Genomic DNA, 15,062 nt, shown 5'->3' on the forward strand with positions numbered 1-15,062 from the left:
AATAACTAGAATTTGTTATTTTACTTTCTGGCTTGGAAGTAAAATAAAATCACCTTAAATATTAACATTCCTTCAATATTGACCTTTTCCAACAGTAGTAAAAGCTTCACTTTCTTTGAATATAAATATACATGCACATCCTTTTAGAATCCCTTTCTTTTCAATGTCTCTTATTTTATGTTCAAGCTAAAACTCCTTTTAATAGGAGAATTAAGTGTACTTTCACTTATCGATACAGGTATGTCTGGTTTTAGATCTCTCATAGTTTTTATTTCACAGTTTTTCTTTTTTCTATGTCTTTTATTATGTGGCCTACTTGCTTTTGGGGGGAAAGGGGTATTTTGTTATTTAGGGAGTTTTTTTTAATAGAGACTAAAAGAAATTCCACTAATAATGTTTCTATTTTTTGTACTTCCCCTGCTTTTTACTTTATGCATATTGTTGCTATGTATTTTGATGCATATATCACTTCATAGCAGTTATATTCATAACAGCTATAATTCATTTGTACCCTTTTTCATTTTAAAGTAAAATTCCTTGTCTTTTTAATGCTCTTTAGACTGAATTCCACTTTGTCTGATAAGATTATAATCTCTTTCTCTGATTGGCATATTTCTTATACATATTTGCTTAAAATCACTCATAGTCCTACCTCTCAGAAATACCCTTGATTCCTTTAATAGCCTTATATTCCTTCTATATAAGGTACAAGAATGAACAAGGGGACAAAACCTCTGCCCTCATGAAGCTTCTATTATGGTGGAAGATGGACAATGAACAAGTAAGAAAATCGCCTGTCAGGAAAAGATAGTTTGGCAAAAAGAACACATTCATGACCTGGCCTTTGCTACCTTTCCAGTCTTGTCTCCTACTGGTTCCCATCTACTTGATGTCCTAAGAATGAGCTTCCCCCACAAAGCACTGTTACACTCCTTTCTTCTTCAAGACTCAAGTATCCCTTCCATCTGATACTAATGGCTATGGTAAGCTTCCTTCCCTACATATTCACCTCCTAAAATTCTGTCACACCTCAATCACTACACTATCTGCCACATTACACAGAAATCTATTTGCACATCTTTCCCACTGAACTATAATCTACCAGAAATGAAGGAGCATGGCTTATTCATCTTGGTAAGTACAAGCCTAACATACCAGAAGTACTCAACTTTTCCTGAACTGAATTTGGAAGCAATACCTCTATGTGCAGCATCACAAATTATTTAGGAAATATATTTACTTACTCTTTCTTGAAATCTGGAAATTTCATCAGCAGCAATTTTCCTTTTTTCTGTCTTTTCTGTTTTTTCTCTTTTCTCCTTTTCCAGTCTTAAAAATTCTTCCCGTTCTTTTTTCTGCTGGGTGTAGTTTTCTAGTAGTAATTTCAGTTTAAACTGGCGTTGGCGTTCTTTCTGTTGCCTTTTCTCTTTCTCTTCCTCTTCTTTTAACTGGGAAGCATATTTCATTGACATTTCTATACTTTTCTGTTTTTTCCAAGCTTCCACTGCCAATTTCTTCTTTCTTTGTTCTTCTTTTTGCTTTTGATTATCTTCTTGTTTGTTATGAAAAAGCATAGGTATGTTCTCTGCTTTTTCCTTTAACTTGAAAATTTGCTCTTTTTTTTGCTGCTTTTTAGCTTTCCAATTCTGAATAGACTAATTGGTGAAGAAAACAGAGCAAAGGAAAAATATTTTTAATAACCAACAGCACTTTAAAATACAACCTCAAGTCCATCTTTCTAGAAAGAATATTGATTGCAGGATGCTGGTTGCTTCAGTTTCCTAGTGCTTTTTGTTATTTTTGTTTGTTTTTAACAAGTGTACTTTTTCTACTTCCATTTTAAAAAACTGATGTGTCTTAAAAACTGAATGATTTATGCCTTTGGCCTTCCTCTTCCTTTCTTCATCCCCAGGTGCCTAAGGACTGCACCTCATTTGCTTGTGTGCATGGGAAACACCCTTTTCCTCTATCATCTCACATCCAAATCCTCTAAGCTTAGAATCCTTTCGCAGTGACTCTTCAAGTATCAGAAGAGGAATTAAAAGCGGCATGGTTAAGAACATAGGTTCTGAAGCCAGGATATTCAGGATCAAATCGTGGCTTTGCCATTTACTAGGTGTGACCTTGGATGAGTGCCTGAAGTACCCTGTCTTCATTTTGCTCATCTGTAAGTGGTAGGTAGTACCTCTTTAAGCAAAGATATTGCAAAGATTAAAATGAGTCAGTGACTGGCAGGTAGTGCTTTTGTGAGTGTTAAAAAAAAAAGCAAATTAGCTTAATTTACATAGAGTATGTAAAGATTATTTAAAATACTAGCAGCCTTCTCTATGCCATGAAGTATACATCCACTGAATTTCTTTACCCTCAAGTCAGTAAAATGTTCCCCTCATCTTTCCTCATGGTATATCATTCATTCAATAAATCCTTATTGTATGTATACTCTACACAAGGCAATGTGATAGGAATCACAGATGATTAAAGTAATACCAAATGCCATCTAGTACAGTGCTACTCAAGTGGCAATGCATAGGAATATCAGGGAAAGTTCAGGCCATGTCTGAAAATAAGTATCTTTATTTAGGCAAATGAAGATAGAAATGATAAATCTCCTACTCAGAATCTTAGATTTAAAACTACGTGTCTGATGCTTTCCTTAAAATTTCTTTCTCTTCCTCCAAAATGCTCTACTTCAGTAAATGGCACCTTGATTTTCATAGCCCCTCCTACCTCACCTCTACCATTTAGTCAATCATCAAATATCAGAAAACAGTGGTTGGGAACAAGAAGAGTATGCTAGAATCAAGGTGCTTTACCTTTATTACATGAAGCACTGTGTCTATTCTTTTTCCCTAGAGGTTTTTCTCAAACTTTAGCCTATAACAGAATAACCTACAGGACTTGTTAAAATACATTCCTGGGCCCCATCTCCAGAGCTTGGATTAGGGCCTGGTGAGTTCTAGTAAGTTCCCAGATGATGCTAATTTTGCTAGTCCATAAACCACTTTGCTGGGCCAGAGACCCCATGTTTTCAGTATCCAGAAAAAAGGCCCAAATAATTCCTAACAGCTTGTTATTTTGAGTCTTTAAAAATGACTTTTTTTTTCAAAATTTTTCTTAAAGTTCCAAATTTCAATCTTCCTATACTTAACTGATTTAGGGGAGATGAAACAATTTATTATTTCCTGTATAAATTTAGACTAAACATGGAATCAGTATTTCTTTGATGCTCTGTAGGTATGTCATCTGTTGAACAGTCATACTTTTGTTGTTACCTCAAGTAAGCTGAGGTTTAAAATACCTGAAGTCTACAAAAAAAAATGTGACTCCGAGTTCAAGTATCTAAAGCTATGGTTCACAACCAGGGGCAATTTTTGCCCTGTAGGGATATTTGGCAATGTCTGGAGACATTTCTGATAATCACAACTAAGGGAGTGTTACAAGCATCTAGTGGGTGGAAGCCAAGAATGTTGCTAATCATCCTGCAATGCACATCACAGCAATTACAGCAAAGAATTACGTAGCCCAAAGAGTCAACTGTGCCAAGATCAAGAAATCCTAACTAAACCAAAGCCAGAAAAATATTGTGAAAATGGAACTGTTGGGAACCGCCCTGCCTGGTTTCAGGAGCTGTAACTGTGCTGAAAGGCAAAAGAGCTCCACAGCTAAAGGACCTTGGGACTATAAGCCACAAAGGAGACAAAACTTATCTTCCCGGCAGGGGCCCAGCCTCTGCCCTCTTTACTTCACAGTGCTTGGCCCCTGGAGAATGGCTGGATAGTCAATGATGGGTAATATTCCTCAAGAAAGGAACAACCCAAGACAGGCACAGTTGCAAAGGGGCCATCAGGGAAGGACTCAGGGGATTGTGGAGGAGGGACAAAAGACCCTCACCCCTTGGCTTTATCACAGCCTAAGTCCTCATTCTATCTGTAAAAATTCTCCTAATCTCTTGGTTGCCTTGCTTCCCCAGCCTGATTCAGACCTGAAACAATGCTGAAGGGGGGTGTAGCCCTGTGCCAGAACCAGTGGTTCCTGGCAAGGGGTGATCAGGCCTAAGAAAGAATGCATAAAGTCCTGTGAAACCTGCTTTGCTAAGAATGTCCTCAATTTAAATGTTAATGGTCGAAGCACAAAATAAGTTTGTTTCCCACGGTTTTACAGCCGAGTGGAGTTACCCTGTCTTCCAGACCCTAACTCAAAAGGACCCCTGTGATCCCAGAAATATTATCTGTAAACCATACCTTCTTTCTTTGATATGCAAGCTAAAGTCAATAAAAGCTGAGTGAGAGGCTTGACACCTTTCTCCTGAGGGACTTGTCAGCCTTTCCTCCCCAAGTAGATCAAGTCTTGGTAGACTTATTCTCATCCTTGGTGGCTGGGGGAGCTCTGTGGGCTGTGGCAAGATTGAGAAGTCCTAACTAAACCAAAGCCATAAAAATATTTTTGTGAAAATGGAACTTTTTAGATATTTGCTACACTTAACAGTTACTCTTTTCTCTGGGGTAGTCAACATTTGAGTCTTTTCAAATAAGCAATGAGGCTGAAGTTCTAAACCTCAATGAAACTTTTAAGAGTCAAAGAATTTTCCTGCTGCCTCTGTATTTCTTATTGAAAACCATGTGGCCTTTGCTGGTAAGATGCCTTTCATCAAAAGCCTGGAAAGATCTGGATTTCCCACATTTCTGGTGGACACATGGGATTTTGCCCATAGTCAGAAGTCTTCTGGGCCATTGTATTATTTCTTGGGGTAGAAATGTTAGCCTTGAGAAAGTCAAACCATAGTTCCATTAGTTAAATAAAGTTACTTAACTTCTCAATGCCTGTATCACCTTCTATAAGATTGGGGGGAGGGGGTGGTAGAAACTGCAATATACCTCATGGAGTTGTAAAGTTAATAAACATGAAAGAATTTAGCACAGTACCTAGAACACAGAAATATACAACAAACAATGGCTATCATAATTATTATTACCTCTTTTTTCCTTTCCTCTAGGGCCAGAAATTTTTGATACCATTTCTCATGCTGTTGAACCTCATCTTGCGTTCTTCCAGGAAGGTGTTCTAGAACTTCTCCCATAAATGTTGGCTTCCCTTTATGTTTGTTTCTCACCTTTACAAAGTTCTGGTGATCAAAATCATCCCAGCCCCCTTGTCGACCTCCTGTATGCTGAAGGAATTTTTCAAAATCTACCACTTCTTCAGGAAGAGTACTTGGTATTACTTTGTCTACAGGAACTTTGCTTGACATTACCATGAAAGCTTCCTCTGTTTCTGAACTACCCAAAGCCCATGTGTCAATTTTTCTTGATATGGTGCTCAATTCATTTTTAGTTGTTTTCTCTTCTTTAATAAGCTCTTCATATCTAAAATTTCAAAAATAGAGTTGAATAATAAGATATAAACCAATCCATATTAACTCTATTTTCCTCTGACTTAAATTATTGCTCTTTTCGTGTCATCTTCCCCACTTAACATTATTTATGTTTATAAATTTAAGTCTTGAGTTTCCTTAGAAAATAAAACAATCTTTCAAATTCTTATTTGAGATTTTATAGTGCCCATACATAAATGAAAATTTACTTTAAACACAAAAAACAATCTAAAACCTAAAACAAAAGAAGAAAAATGTTTACGCTGCATTTGCATAAAACTAATACTAAATACATAATAATAAAATGGTTTAGATATAACAACCCAGTGGAAATTTATTGGAAATATATACAGATCAATAATTTTATATTAAAATGTGTTTAAAACATACATCAGTCTCTGTTCTTCTTTAAAAGTATTAATTGCATTTTCAATTTCTTCCATCATTTCTCTTAGCTTTTCAACAACTGTAAAAAAAAAGAAAAATTATATTACATCATTTTGGAATGACTAACAGTTAAATTGGGGAAAAAATGGAATGTTCTCTTAATTTAAAAACCTTTCTTAGCCCAAAGAATAAGAAAAATGTGCTTCTAAAAAGAGAATTTTTATGGTTCTAAATTTTTACTGCAAATTTTTCCCTATGTATACATATTATTACATCATTATTATTTTCCAAAAATGTTTTTTTCTTTTTATTTTTTGATTTAATCTTTATTGTATTTTTCCATTACCATTTAGTACCCTTATACCTCCCCCCCCCAGTAATCACCACTCTATTGTCCATGTCCATGAGTCCTTTTTCCTTTTTCCTTAGTCTCTCTACCCCCTAACATCCCCTTACTAGCTGTCATCTGTTCTCCATCTATGATTCTGCCCCCATTTTCCTAGTTAGTTCAGTTTGTTCATTAGATTACACATATGAATGAAATCATGTAGTATTTGTCTTTCTCTGAATGGTTTATTTCACTTAGCATAATGTTCTCCAGGTCTATCCATACCGTCACAAAGAGTAAAATTTAATGCTTTCTTATTTCTGAGTAGTATTACATTGTGTAAATGTCCTATATTTCTTTTATCCACTCATCTATTGATGGACACTTGGGCTGCTACCATATCTTGCTGATTATAAATAATGCTGCAACGAGCATAGGGTTACTTATGTTCTTTTGAAATAGTGTTTTAGATTCCTTCAGATATATTCCCAGAAATGGGATGGCTGGATCAAATGACAGATCCATTTTTAAATTTTTGAGGTACATTCTCCATACTGCTTTCTACAGTGGCTGCATCAATTTGCATTCCAACCAACAGTGCAAAAAAGTTCCCCTTTCTTCCCATCCTTACCAGCACTTGTTGTTTGTTGATTCATTAATGATAGCCATTTTGACAGGTATGAGATATCTCATTGTGGTTTTAATTTGCATTTCTCTCATGATTAGCGACATTGAGCATCTTTTCATATGTTTATTGGCCATCTGTATGTCCTCTTTGGAGAAGTTCTTTGCCCATTTCAGGGGCAAAATATTCAGGTCCTTTGCCCATTTTTTATTAGGGTTTTTTTTTTGGTGTTGTTTTGTAAGTACTTTGTGAATTTTGGATATTAACCCCTTATCAGATGTACTGGCAAATACGTGCTCCTAGTCTATGGATTGTGTATTTTGTTGATGTTTTCCTTTGCTGTGCAAAAGGAAAGTAGTCCCATTTGTTTATTTTTTCTTTTGTTTCCCTTGCTTCGTAAGATATATCCAATAAAAAGTTGCTACAAGCAGTGTCCAAGATTTTCTGCCTATGTTTTCTTGCAGGGTTTTTATGGTTTTGATTCTAACATTTAAGTCTAACATTGATCCATTTTTAATTTATTCTTGCCCATGGTGTAAGCAGGTGGACAAGTTTCATTTTTCTGCACATATCCATCCAATTTACACAATGCCATTTATTGAACAAACTATCTTTAGCCCATTGTATGTACCTGCTTCCCCTGTTGAATATTAGTTGACTATAAAGGTGTGTGCTTATCTCTGGACTCTCTATTCTGTTACATTGATCCATGTGTATATTTTTATGCCAGCACCATGTTGTTTTGATTACCCTGGCTTTATAGCAGGGGTCTCCAGTCTGCGGCCTGTCAGGAATCTAACCATGAGCGAAGCTTGCCTGAGCTCAGCTGCCTATCTCTTCCCCATGCTTTCCTTAGTGGGCAAGCGAGCAAAGTTCACCTGAGCTGCACCTCCTGTGCCCCTGCCCTCCAAACCAGTCCCTGGTGCCAAAAGGTTGCGGACTGCTTCCTTATAATATAGCTTGATGTTAGGTGGTGTGATTCTTTCAACTTTCTTCTTCTTTCTTACATGACTGTTGCTATGCAGGGTCTTTTGTGGTTCCATATATATTTTTGAAATATTTGTTCTAGTTCTATGAAATATGTCATTGGAATCTTTACAGGAATTTTGTTGAATCTATAGATTGCTTTGGGTAGTATGGACATTTTAATGATGTTAATTTTTCCTATCCATGAATATGGTATGTGCTTCTACTTATTTGTATCTTCCTCAGTTTGTTTCTTCAGTGCCTTATAATTTTCCACATACAGGTCTTTTATATGCTTGGTTGGTATTATTTCTACGCATTTCATTCTTTTTGAAGCAATTCTGAATGGGACTGTTTTCTTAATTTCCCTACTGTTAGTTCATTATTGGCATATAAAATGCAATCAGTTTCTGGATATTAATTCTGTATCCTGCTACTTTACTGAATTCATTTATCAATTCTAGTAGGTTTTTGGTGGAATCTTGGGTTTTCTATCAACAGTATCATGTCATCTGCAAATAAAGACAGTTTTATTTCTTCTTGTCTGACTGCTGTGACTATGACTTTGAGTACTATGTTGAATAAGAGAGGTAAAAGCGGGCATTCCTGTCTTGTTCCTGATCTTAGGGGAAGCTTATAGTTTTGGCCCACTGAGTACAATGCTGGCAGTGGGTTTGTCATATATGCCCTTTGTTATGTTTAGGTATGTTCCCTCTATTCCCACTTTGCTGAGAGTTTTTATCATAAATGGGTGCCAGATTTTATCAAATGCTTTTTCTGCATCTGTTAATATGATCACGTGGTCTTAGCCTTCCTATTCTTTATGTGGTAAAAAACAGTTATTGGCTGCAAATGTTGTACCAACTTTGCATTCTCAGAATAAATCCCACTTGATCATGGTGTATGATCTTTTTATTTATTTTTAGAGAGAGAGGAATGGAGGGAGAAAGAGAGGGACAGAAACATGAGTGTGTGGTTGCCTCTCATGCGCCCCCAACTGGGGACCCGGCCTGCAACCAAGGCATGTGCCCTGACTAGGAATTGAACCAGCAATCCTCTGGTTTGCAGGCCTGTGCTCAATCCACTGAGCTATACCAGCCAGGGCTGTATGATCTTTCTGATGCATTGCTGTACTTGGTTTGCTAGTATTTTGTTGAGGATTTTATCATCTATGCAAATCAGGGATATTGGCCTATATTTTCTTTTTTGGAGTGTCTTTATCTGGTTTTGGAATTAGGATAATGCTGGCCTCAGAGAATGAGTTTGGGAGCCTTCCCTCCTCTTGAATTTAAGAAATGGTTTGAGAAAGAGACATGGTAGTTCTTCTGAGAATGTTTGGTAACATTCACCTGTGAAGCCATCTGATTCAGGGCTTTTGTTGGTTGGGAATTTTTTGATTACTGCTCCAATTTCACTTGGTGTAATATGTCCATTTAGATTCTCTGATTCTCCCTATTCAGTTTTGGGAAATTGTATATTTCTAGGAATTTATCCATTTCATCCAGTTTGTCCAATTTGTTGGCATAAAGTTATTCATAATATTTTCTTACAAAGAAATACAAAGAAAACCTTTGTTTTCAGTTGTTATTTCTCTTTTTTCACTTGTTATTTTACTTATCTGGATCCTCTGTTTTTTTCTTGATGAGTCTGGTTAAAGGTTTGTCTATCTTTTTTATCTTTTCAAAGAACCAACTTTTGGACTCATTGATTTTTTTTTAGACTCTAATTTATTTCTGGTCTGATCTTTATTATTTCCTTCTACTCACTTTGGCTGTGTTTGTTGTTCTTTTTCAAGTTCCTTTAAGATCAGGTTAGATTGTTTATTTGAGCTTTTTCTTGGCTTTTCAGATAGGCCTGTAATGCTATGAATTTTCCTCTTAGGATTGCTTTCCCAGTGTCCCACAGACTTTGGATTGTTATGTTCCCATTTTCATTTTTTTCAAGGTATCTTTTGATTACTTCCTTGATCTTGCTATTGACCCATTCATTGTTTAATAACATGTTATTAGTTTCCATGTCTTTTTGTGTTTTTCAGTGTTCTTGTGATTGATTTCTAGTTTCATAGCAATGTGGTCAGAGAAAACACTTGATATAATTTCAATCGTCTTAAATTTATTGAGACTTGTTTTGTGTCCTAACGTGTGGTCTATCCTAGAAAACATTCCACATGCATTTGAAAAGTACGTATATTCTGCTGCTTTGGGGTGAATTGCTCTGATGATATCAGTTAAATATTTGATCTAGTGTGTCATTTAAGGTCTCTGTCTCATTGTTGATTTTCTGCCTGGGAGATCTATCCACTGAAGTCAATAAGTTGTTAAAATCTCCAACTACAACTGTATTTCTGTTGATCTCTCCCTTTATGTCCATCAAGAATTGCTTTACATATATAGGTGCTCCTATGTTGGGTACATAAATGTTTACTAGGATTATATCTTCTTGTTAGATCATTCCTTTTATTGTGATGTAGTGTCTTTCTCTGTCTCTACTACAGCTTTGGTTATAGTATATAGTCTATTTTGTTGGATATAAGTACTGCTACTCCAGCTTTTTTCTTTTCCATTTGCATGAAACATCTTTTTCTATCCCTTTACTTTCAGTCTCTGTTTATTTTTCGAACTGAGATGGGTCTCTTGGAGGCAGCTTATATATGGGTTTTTCTTATCCACTCGGCTATGCTATGCCTTTTGGTTGGAGCATTTAAGCCATTTACATTTAAAGTGATTATTACCATTTTGTTAGGCTGTTTTCCTCTGTTTTTTTTCTTCTTTCTTTCTCTTTTTCTTCTCCTTAAAGCAAGTCCTTTACCATTTGTTGCAATATTGGTTTGGTGTTAACAAACTCCTTTAGCTCTTTCTTGTCTGGGAAGCTCCTTATTTCTCCTTTGATTTTAAATGATAGCCTTGCTGGGTAAAGTATCCTTGGTTGTAAGTCCTTGCTTTTCCTCACCTTGAATATTTCATGCCACTCCCTTCTGGCCTGAAATATTTCTGTTTAGTAATCTGATGACAGTCTAATTGGTGTTCCCTTGTGGGAGAAACTACTTGCTTTTCTCTTGTGGCTGCGCAGGGTAGGGTGGGCCATCCAGCCTGAGCTACAAGGCAATCTGAAATGGCTGCTATCCGTGCTGGGCTTGGAGGTACCCAGGCAAACTCAAGCTGTGAGCCTCGGCTGGCTGTTGCTAGTGCAGGCTTAGGGACACTTAGCAAGAGTTACAGGGTTTGAGGCCTGCCTAGGTCAATTGTTGCTTGCTTGAGAGAATTTAGAAAGTTGTGAAGCATGAGCCAAAACCAGGCATTCATATGGAAAAGCCACTGTAAACAGCTTGTGTGGGCCTAAAAGTTGGGTGGGGCAGAGCCTCAGGGGACCTCCAGGGCGAGGCAAACAGTATTAGCCAAGTTGATGGAGTGACCACTTTTTTTTATGGTTTCTGATCACTGTCATTCTTATAAACCACAATACCATTATAAAAATATTAACTCATGTACTCTTCTAGTATTTTTATGGTTTCATGTATTAATTTAACAAATTATAATATTCATATTTGCTACATTTTAGTGCTTACTATGTTACAAGCAGTGCATGAATGCTTTATGTAAACTGTCTCAAATTGGTCCTGTGGTTATCTCCAGTTTAGAGCTGAGGAAAAGAAAGCTCAGAAAAGTCAAATTACTTGCCCAAAATCACCTAACTGATAGATCAAGGATTTGACTGAACATCTGATTAAGTCCATTCATTGTGAACACTTTCCTGTTTTGATCGTTTAGGAATGAATGTTGATATAAGTATAGAGGTTAGGATGCAATTTTGTTTTTTACAAATGATTAGTATTTGCCCCAATACTATTTAACCATTTCTTTAGGTATTTGATATGCTCCTAAAGCAATTATTTCAAAAAACCAATGACAGGAAAACTACTAGGCTAAGAATTCAAGATCCTAATTGGTCCTCTTCATTTTTTCCCCCTCATTGGCTCAATCTGAATCTTTACATAGCACAGATTCTTTGTCCTACAAATGACCCTAGTATCTCTTCTGCCCACTTCATAATTTATAAAGATTTATAGCATTTTAAAGATTAAAGAACCATATCAGTGTCAGATAGCACAGTTCTCCAATGTATCCTTACCACTCCTTAACCAATAAAGTAAGGCATAATTCCATTAACACCAAATAGAAAAATTCTTATTAGAAAAGTATACATTTTTTGCCCTGGTTGGTGTGGCTCAGTGGACTGTCAGCCTGTGAACCACAAGATTGCCAGTCAGGGCACCTGCCTCCAGGGCCAGGTCCCCTATAGAAGTGTGAGAGGCAACCACACATTGGTGTTTCTCTCTCTCTCGTTCTCCCTTCCCCTCCCTCTAAAAACAAATAAATTTAAAAAAAGTTGTAAGTATACATTTTTCTAATGAACAACAGAAAATACCAATATATCAGAAAGAATATAAAATCTAAATGCACTTACAATCAGGTGTAGGCTTCACATCTTTTAACTGATGCTGAAGCTTCTTTACATTGTTATGTATTTTGGCCAATTGTTGCTGGATTTTTGCTCCTATAAGGAAGAAGTATGTACTTTAAAAACATTCTATGGCAAACATGGTTACAATTCAGAATTCTACACCTGGACAGATCATCTTCACTTAGTAAAAGATAGCCGAGAGCAATTGAGTAATGAACAAAAGATGGTTCCTTAAGTTATCAAAACAGCCTGAACATTTTAATAAGTTCCCTTGCTCTAAATGAAGCTTTTCTCATTTTCCTCCAATATTTAAAAGCACAAAGGGTTAAATCTACTATAACATGTGCCAAGAAAATGTTTTTTTCTTTTTTTTTAACCCTGTGGAGATGGACTTATTGGACACAGTTTTATTTTTATTCTTTTATTTTTAATTTTAAAAAATCTTCACCTAGATATATACTTTTTATTTTAGAAAGAGAGGAAGAGGGAGACAAAGAGAGAGAAACATCAATCAGTTTCCTCCCATACATGCCCGGGACCAGGGATCGAACCCACAACCAAGGTATATGCCCTGACTGGGAATGGGTCCTGCAGCCCTTTGGTGTACAAGACCATGCTCCAGCCACTGAGCCACCCAATCAGGGCTGGGCACTGTTTTAAATACATGGATTAGAAGCTTAGGCTTAGTCATGTTTTGTTCTTCAACAGATTTTTCTTTAATTTTTTATAATTTATTGAAATAGAATTTGAAATAGATCTCAGCTCTATTTTGGGAAATATTAAAACTGTCTAAACAATATTAATTCTGTGAATACTGACAAACTTCCTAATAAGAATTAATTTCACTTAACCACATCCTCTGAGCTATGGGGGCTAATGATACACACTGTTACAGCCTTGACGAAGTGCCTCAGGTGCCAGTTAGTGGAAGATACCCTACAGGTATCTGCAGATGCCCTACAGGTTGCCAAGCTCATCCAAAGGACCAGCCTGAAAATGTTAGGCCCACAATAAAAGCCTGAAAAATAGAGGAGGGTCTCAAATAAATTTTCAGATGTTCGGTATCAGCAACAGAAAGACTGGATTACTCATTCTTATTTTCTCCCTGAATTAATAATCTTACTTTAGCATTTTATTTAAATTATTAGGCTAAAAACCATGTATTTACATGCACAACCATGTATTTACATACATATTTGTACAATACATTTAATAGTAATGTTGTTTTATCATCTTTTGGTACTTTATTTATGCCCATCCTTTTTTTTCAATGTTTTCACAAATGAGTATGAAGCACCATGTAGCTCTGTCCAAAAGTCCTTAAAAGCAATTTAAAACATTACCATTATAAATGGGCTTGAAGCCAGTGGTAATATCCCAAACAAAAATATGTCATTGGCTTATTTTTTGAATTAAAACTCAAGTGTCCCAGAAAAGCAGAAACTTTATCCAATGTATTTTTATAGGGTCTTATTCACCGTTGGAACTCCAGGTCAAGAAAGTTCTCTAGTAAAGTTAAGTAATTAGGAAAGTATTTTTGTTGTTTTGTTTTTGCCACAGTCTGATCAGCTGCAGTGACACCACTATAAAGCAAGCGATCTTTTAGTTATTCATTTGGAACTGCCACTCTATAAGCAAAGCACTTAAATACAGTATTACATAAATGCAGGCTAAAATTGTGGCATCATATTTGAGGTAAGAAAAAAGTATTTTCTACTTCTGGGCTGTGATATGGGGAAGGAAAACTTCTGTATCCCTGTGCTAAGTGCATTTCTTCCTCTCCTAAATAAGATAAACAAATACGAAGTGTGAATAAAGAGAAGCCGAAGTGTAGCAGAAAAAGAAATAAAAAGATAAAATAAAGTGGTTTTAAGAGAGAAACTGAAGTGACTTAAAATGCAGACACTGAAGATGTTCTACTTAGTGGCATGACTGAGCTCTCAGTTGTCTACAAAGGAACTAAGGGCAAGTAAGAGATAGTGAACCAGGGATGTTCAGATTGCTCTATGAATCAAAGAGGAGAACCAAAAATTTGACTTTCATATTAGGTCTTGTTGTCATTCCTACAGAAGAGGGAGAATGATTCTTGCCACTACCTGAAAAATGATAACTCTTTAATAAAACAGTACAGTGTTACATTCTGAAAGAAGTTATTAAGGATTTCTTTTAATTGGCTACAAGGAATTGCCACAGCTGTATAATCTCTACATAAATTAATATTTTATAAAGCTTAGTTGATAACCATTATTTTTCCTTTAAGCAATGCTAAGTAGTTTTTAATTATAATCTAAGAATTTTTCAATATATAAAATCTACTCTACAATGAAATAAGGTATACTTATAGAATTATTTTTAAGGCTAACATTTAGTATACTATTAACAATGACTGATATTCATAGCAAACAATAAAATATTTTCTGTCCAATCTACAAGGCACTCTCTCATATATTATCTCATGAGATGCACAGGACAGTTCCCCTGAGGTAGACAGGGTAGGTGTTACAGCACAGACAGGAAACTCAGGTTTACGAGACTGTGACCGGATTGCTTCATGCTATTATTAAGCACAGACTCTGACTCTGTTGCTGTTCTCTTAGTCCAGGTCTCAGTCAACAATACCAGGGTGATGAGCTAAGACCAGATAGCCCAGGAATAAATTTCTGTTAACTTTAAGGAATTTTAATAACATTAACTAGTTTGTCAACCAAAAAACCCAAACCCTCTTTTTCCCATTAAGTTGGAAGAAATTCACATAGAAAATAATCCAGCTAGAATCACTAAATAGTAACCTGACAAAATAAATACATATCCCTAAAAGACAAACTCATTACTAACTGGAAAGTACCTTGATAGAAAAATATAACAGTCAAAGAACAAATACAAAGCACAGGGCAAAAGTGCGACTTTATATCACTTAACAGTTT

At 35.9% G+C, this 15,062-nt stretch overlaps 1 protein-coding gene across 3 annotated transcripts in view; it reads right to left on the reverse strand.

The window, feature by feature from the left end:
• CCDC112 (coiled-coil domain containing 112) overlaps positions 1–15,062 on the reverse strand; it is a 78,446-nt gene that overhangs the window by 2,158 nt on the left and 61,226 nt on the right. For all 3 annotated transcript variants that reach the window (XM_037167070.2, XM_037167071.2, XM_037167069.2), the window contains 4 exons: positions 12,142–12,231; positions 5,762–5,837; positions 4,973–5,363; positions 1,245–1,655 (listed from right to left, as the gene is read on the reverse strand). In XM_037167070.2, the coding sequence (XP_037022965.2) occupies positions 1,245–1,655; positions 4,973–5,363; positions 5,762–5,837; positions 12,142–12,231 (968 nt within the window). The remainder of the gene's footprint in view (positions 1–1,244; positions 1,656–4,972; positions 5,364–5,761; positions 5,838–12,141; positions 12,232–15,062) is intronic.

Source organism: Artibeus jamaicensis, unplaced genomic scaffold (assembly GCF_021234435.1).
Source record: "Artibeus jamaicensis isolate MK-2021 breed Jamaican fruit bat unplaced genomic scaffold, CSHL_Jam_final contig_402, whole genome shotgun sequence".
Lineage (NCBI taxonomy): Eukaryota > Metazoa > Chordata > Mammalia > Chiroptera > Phyllostomidae > Artibeus > Artibeus jamaicensis.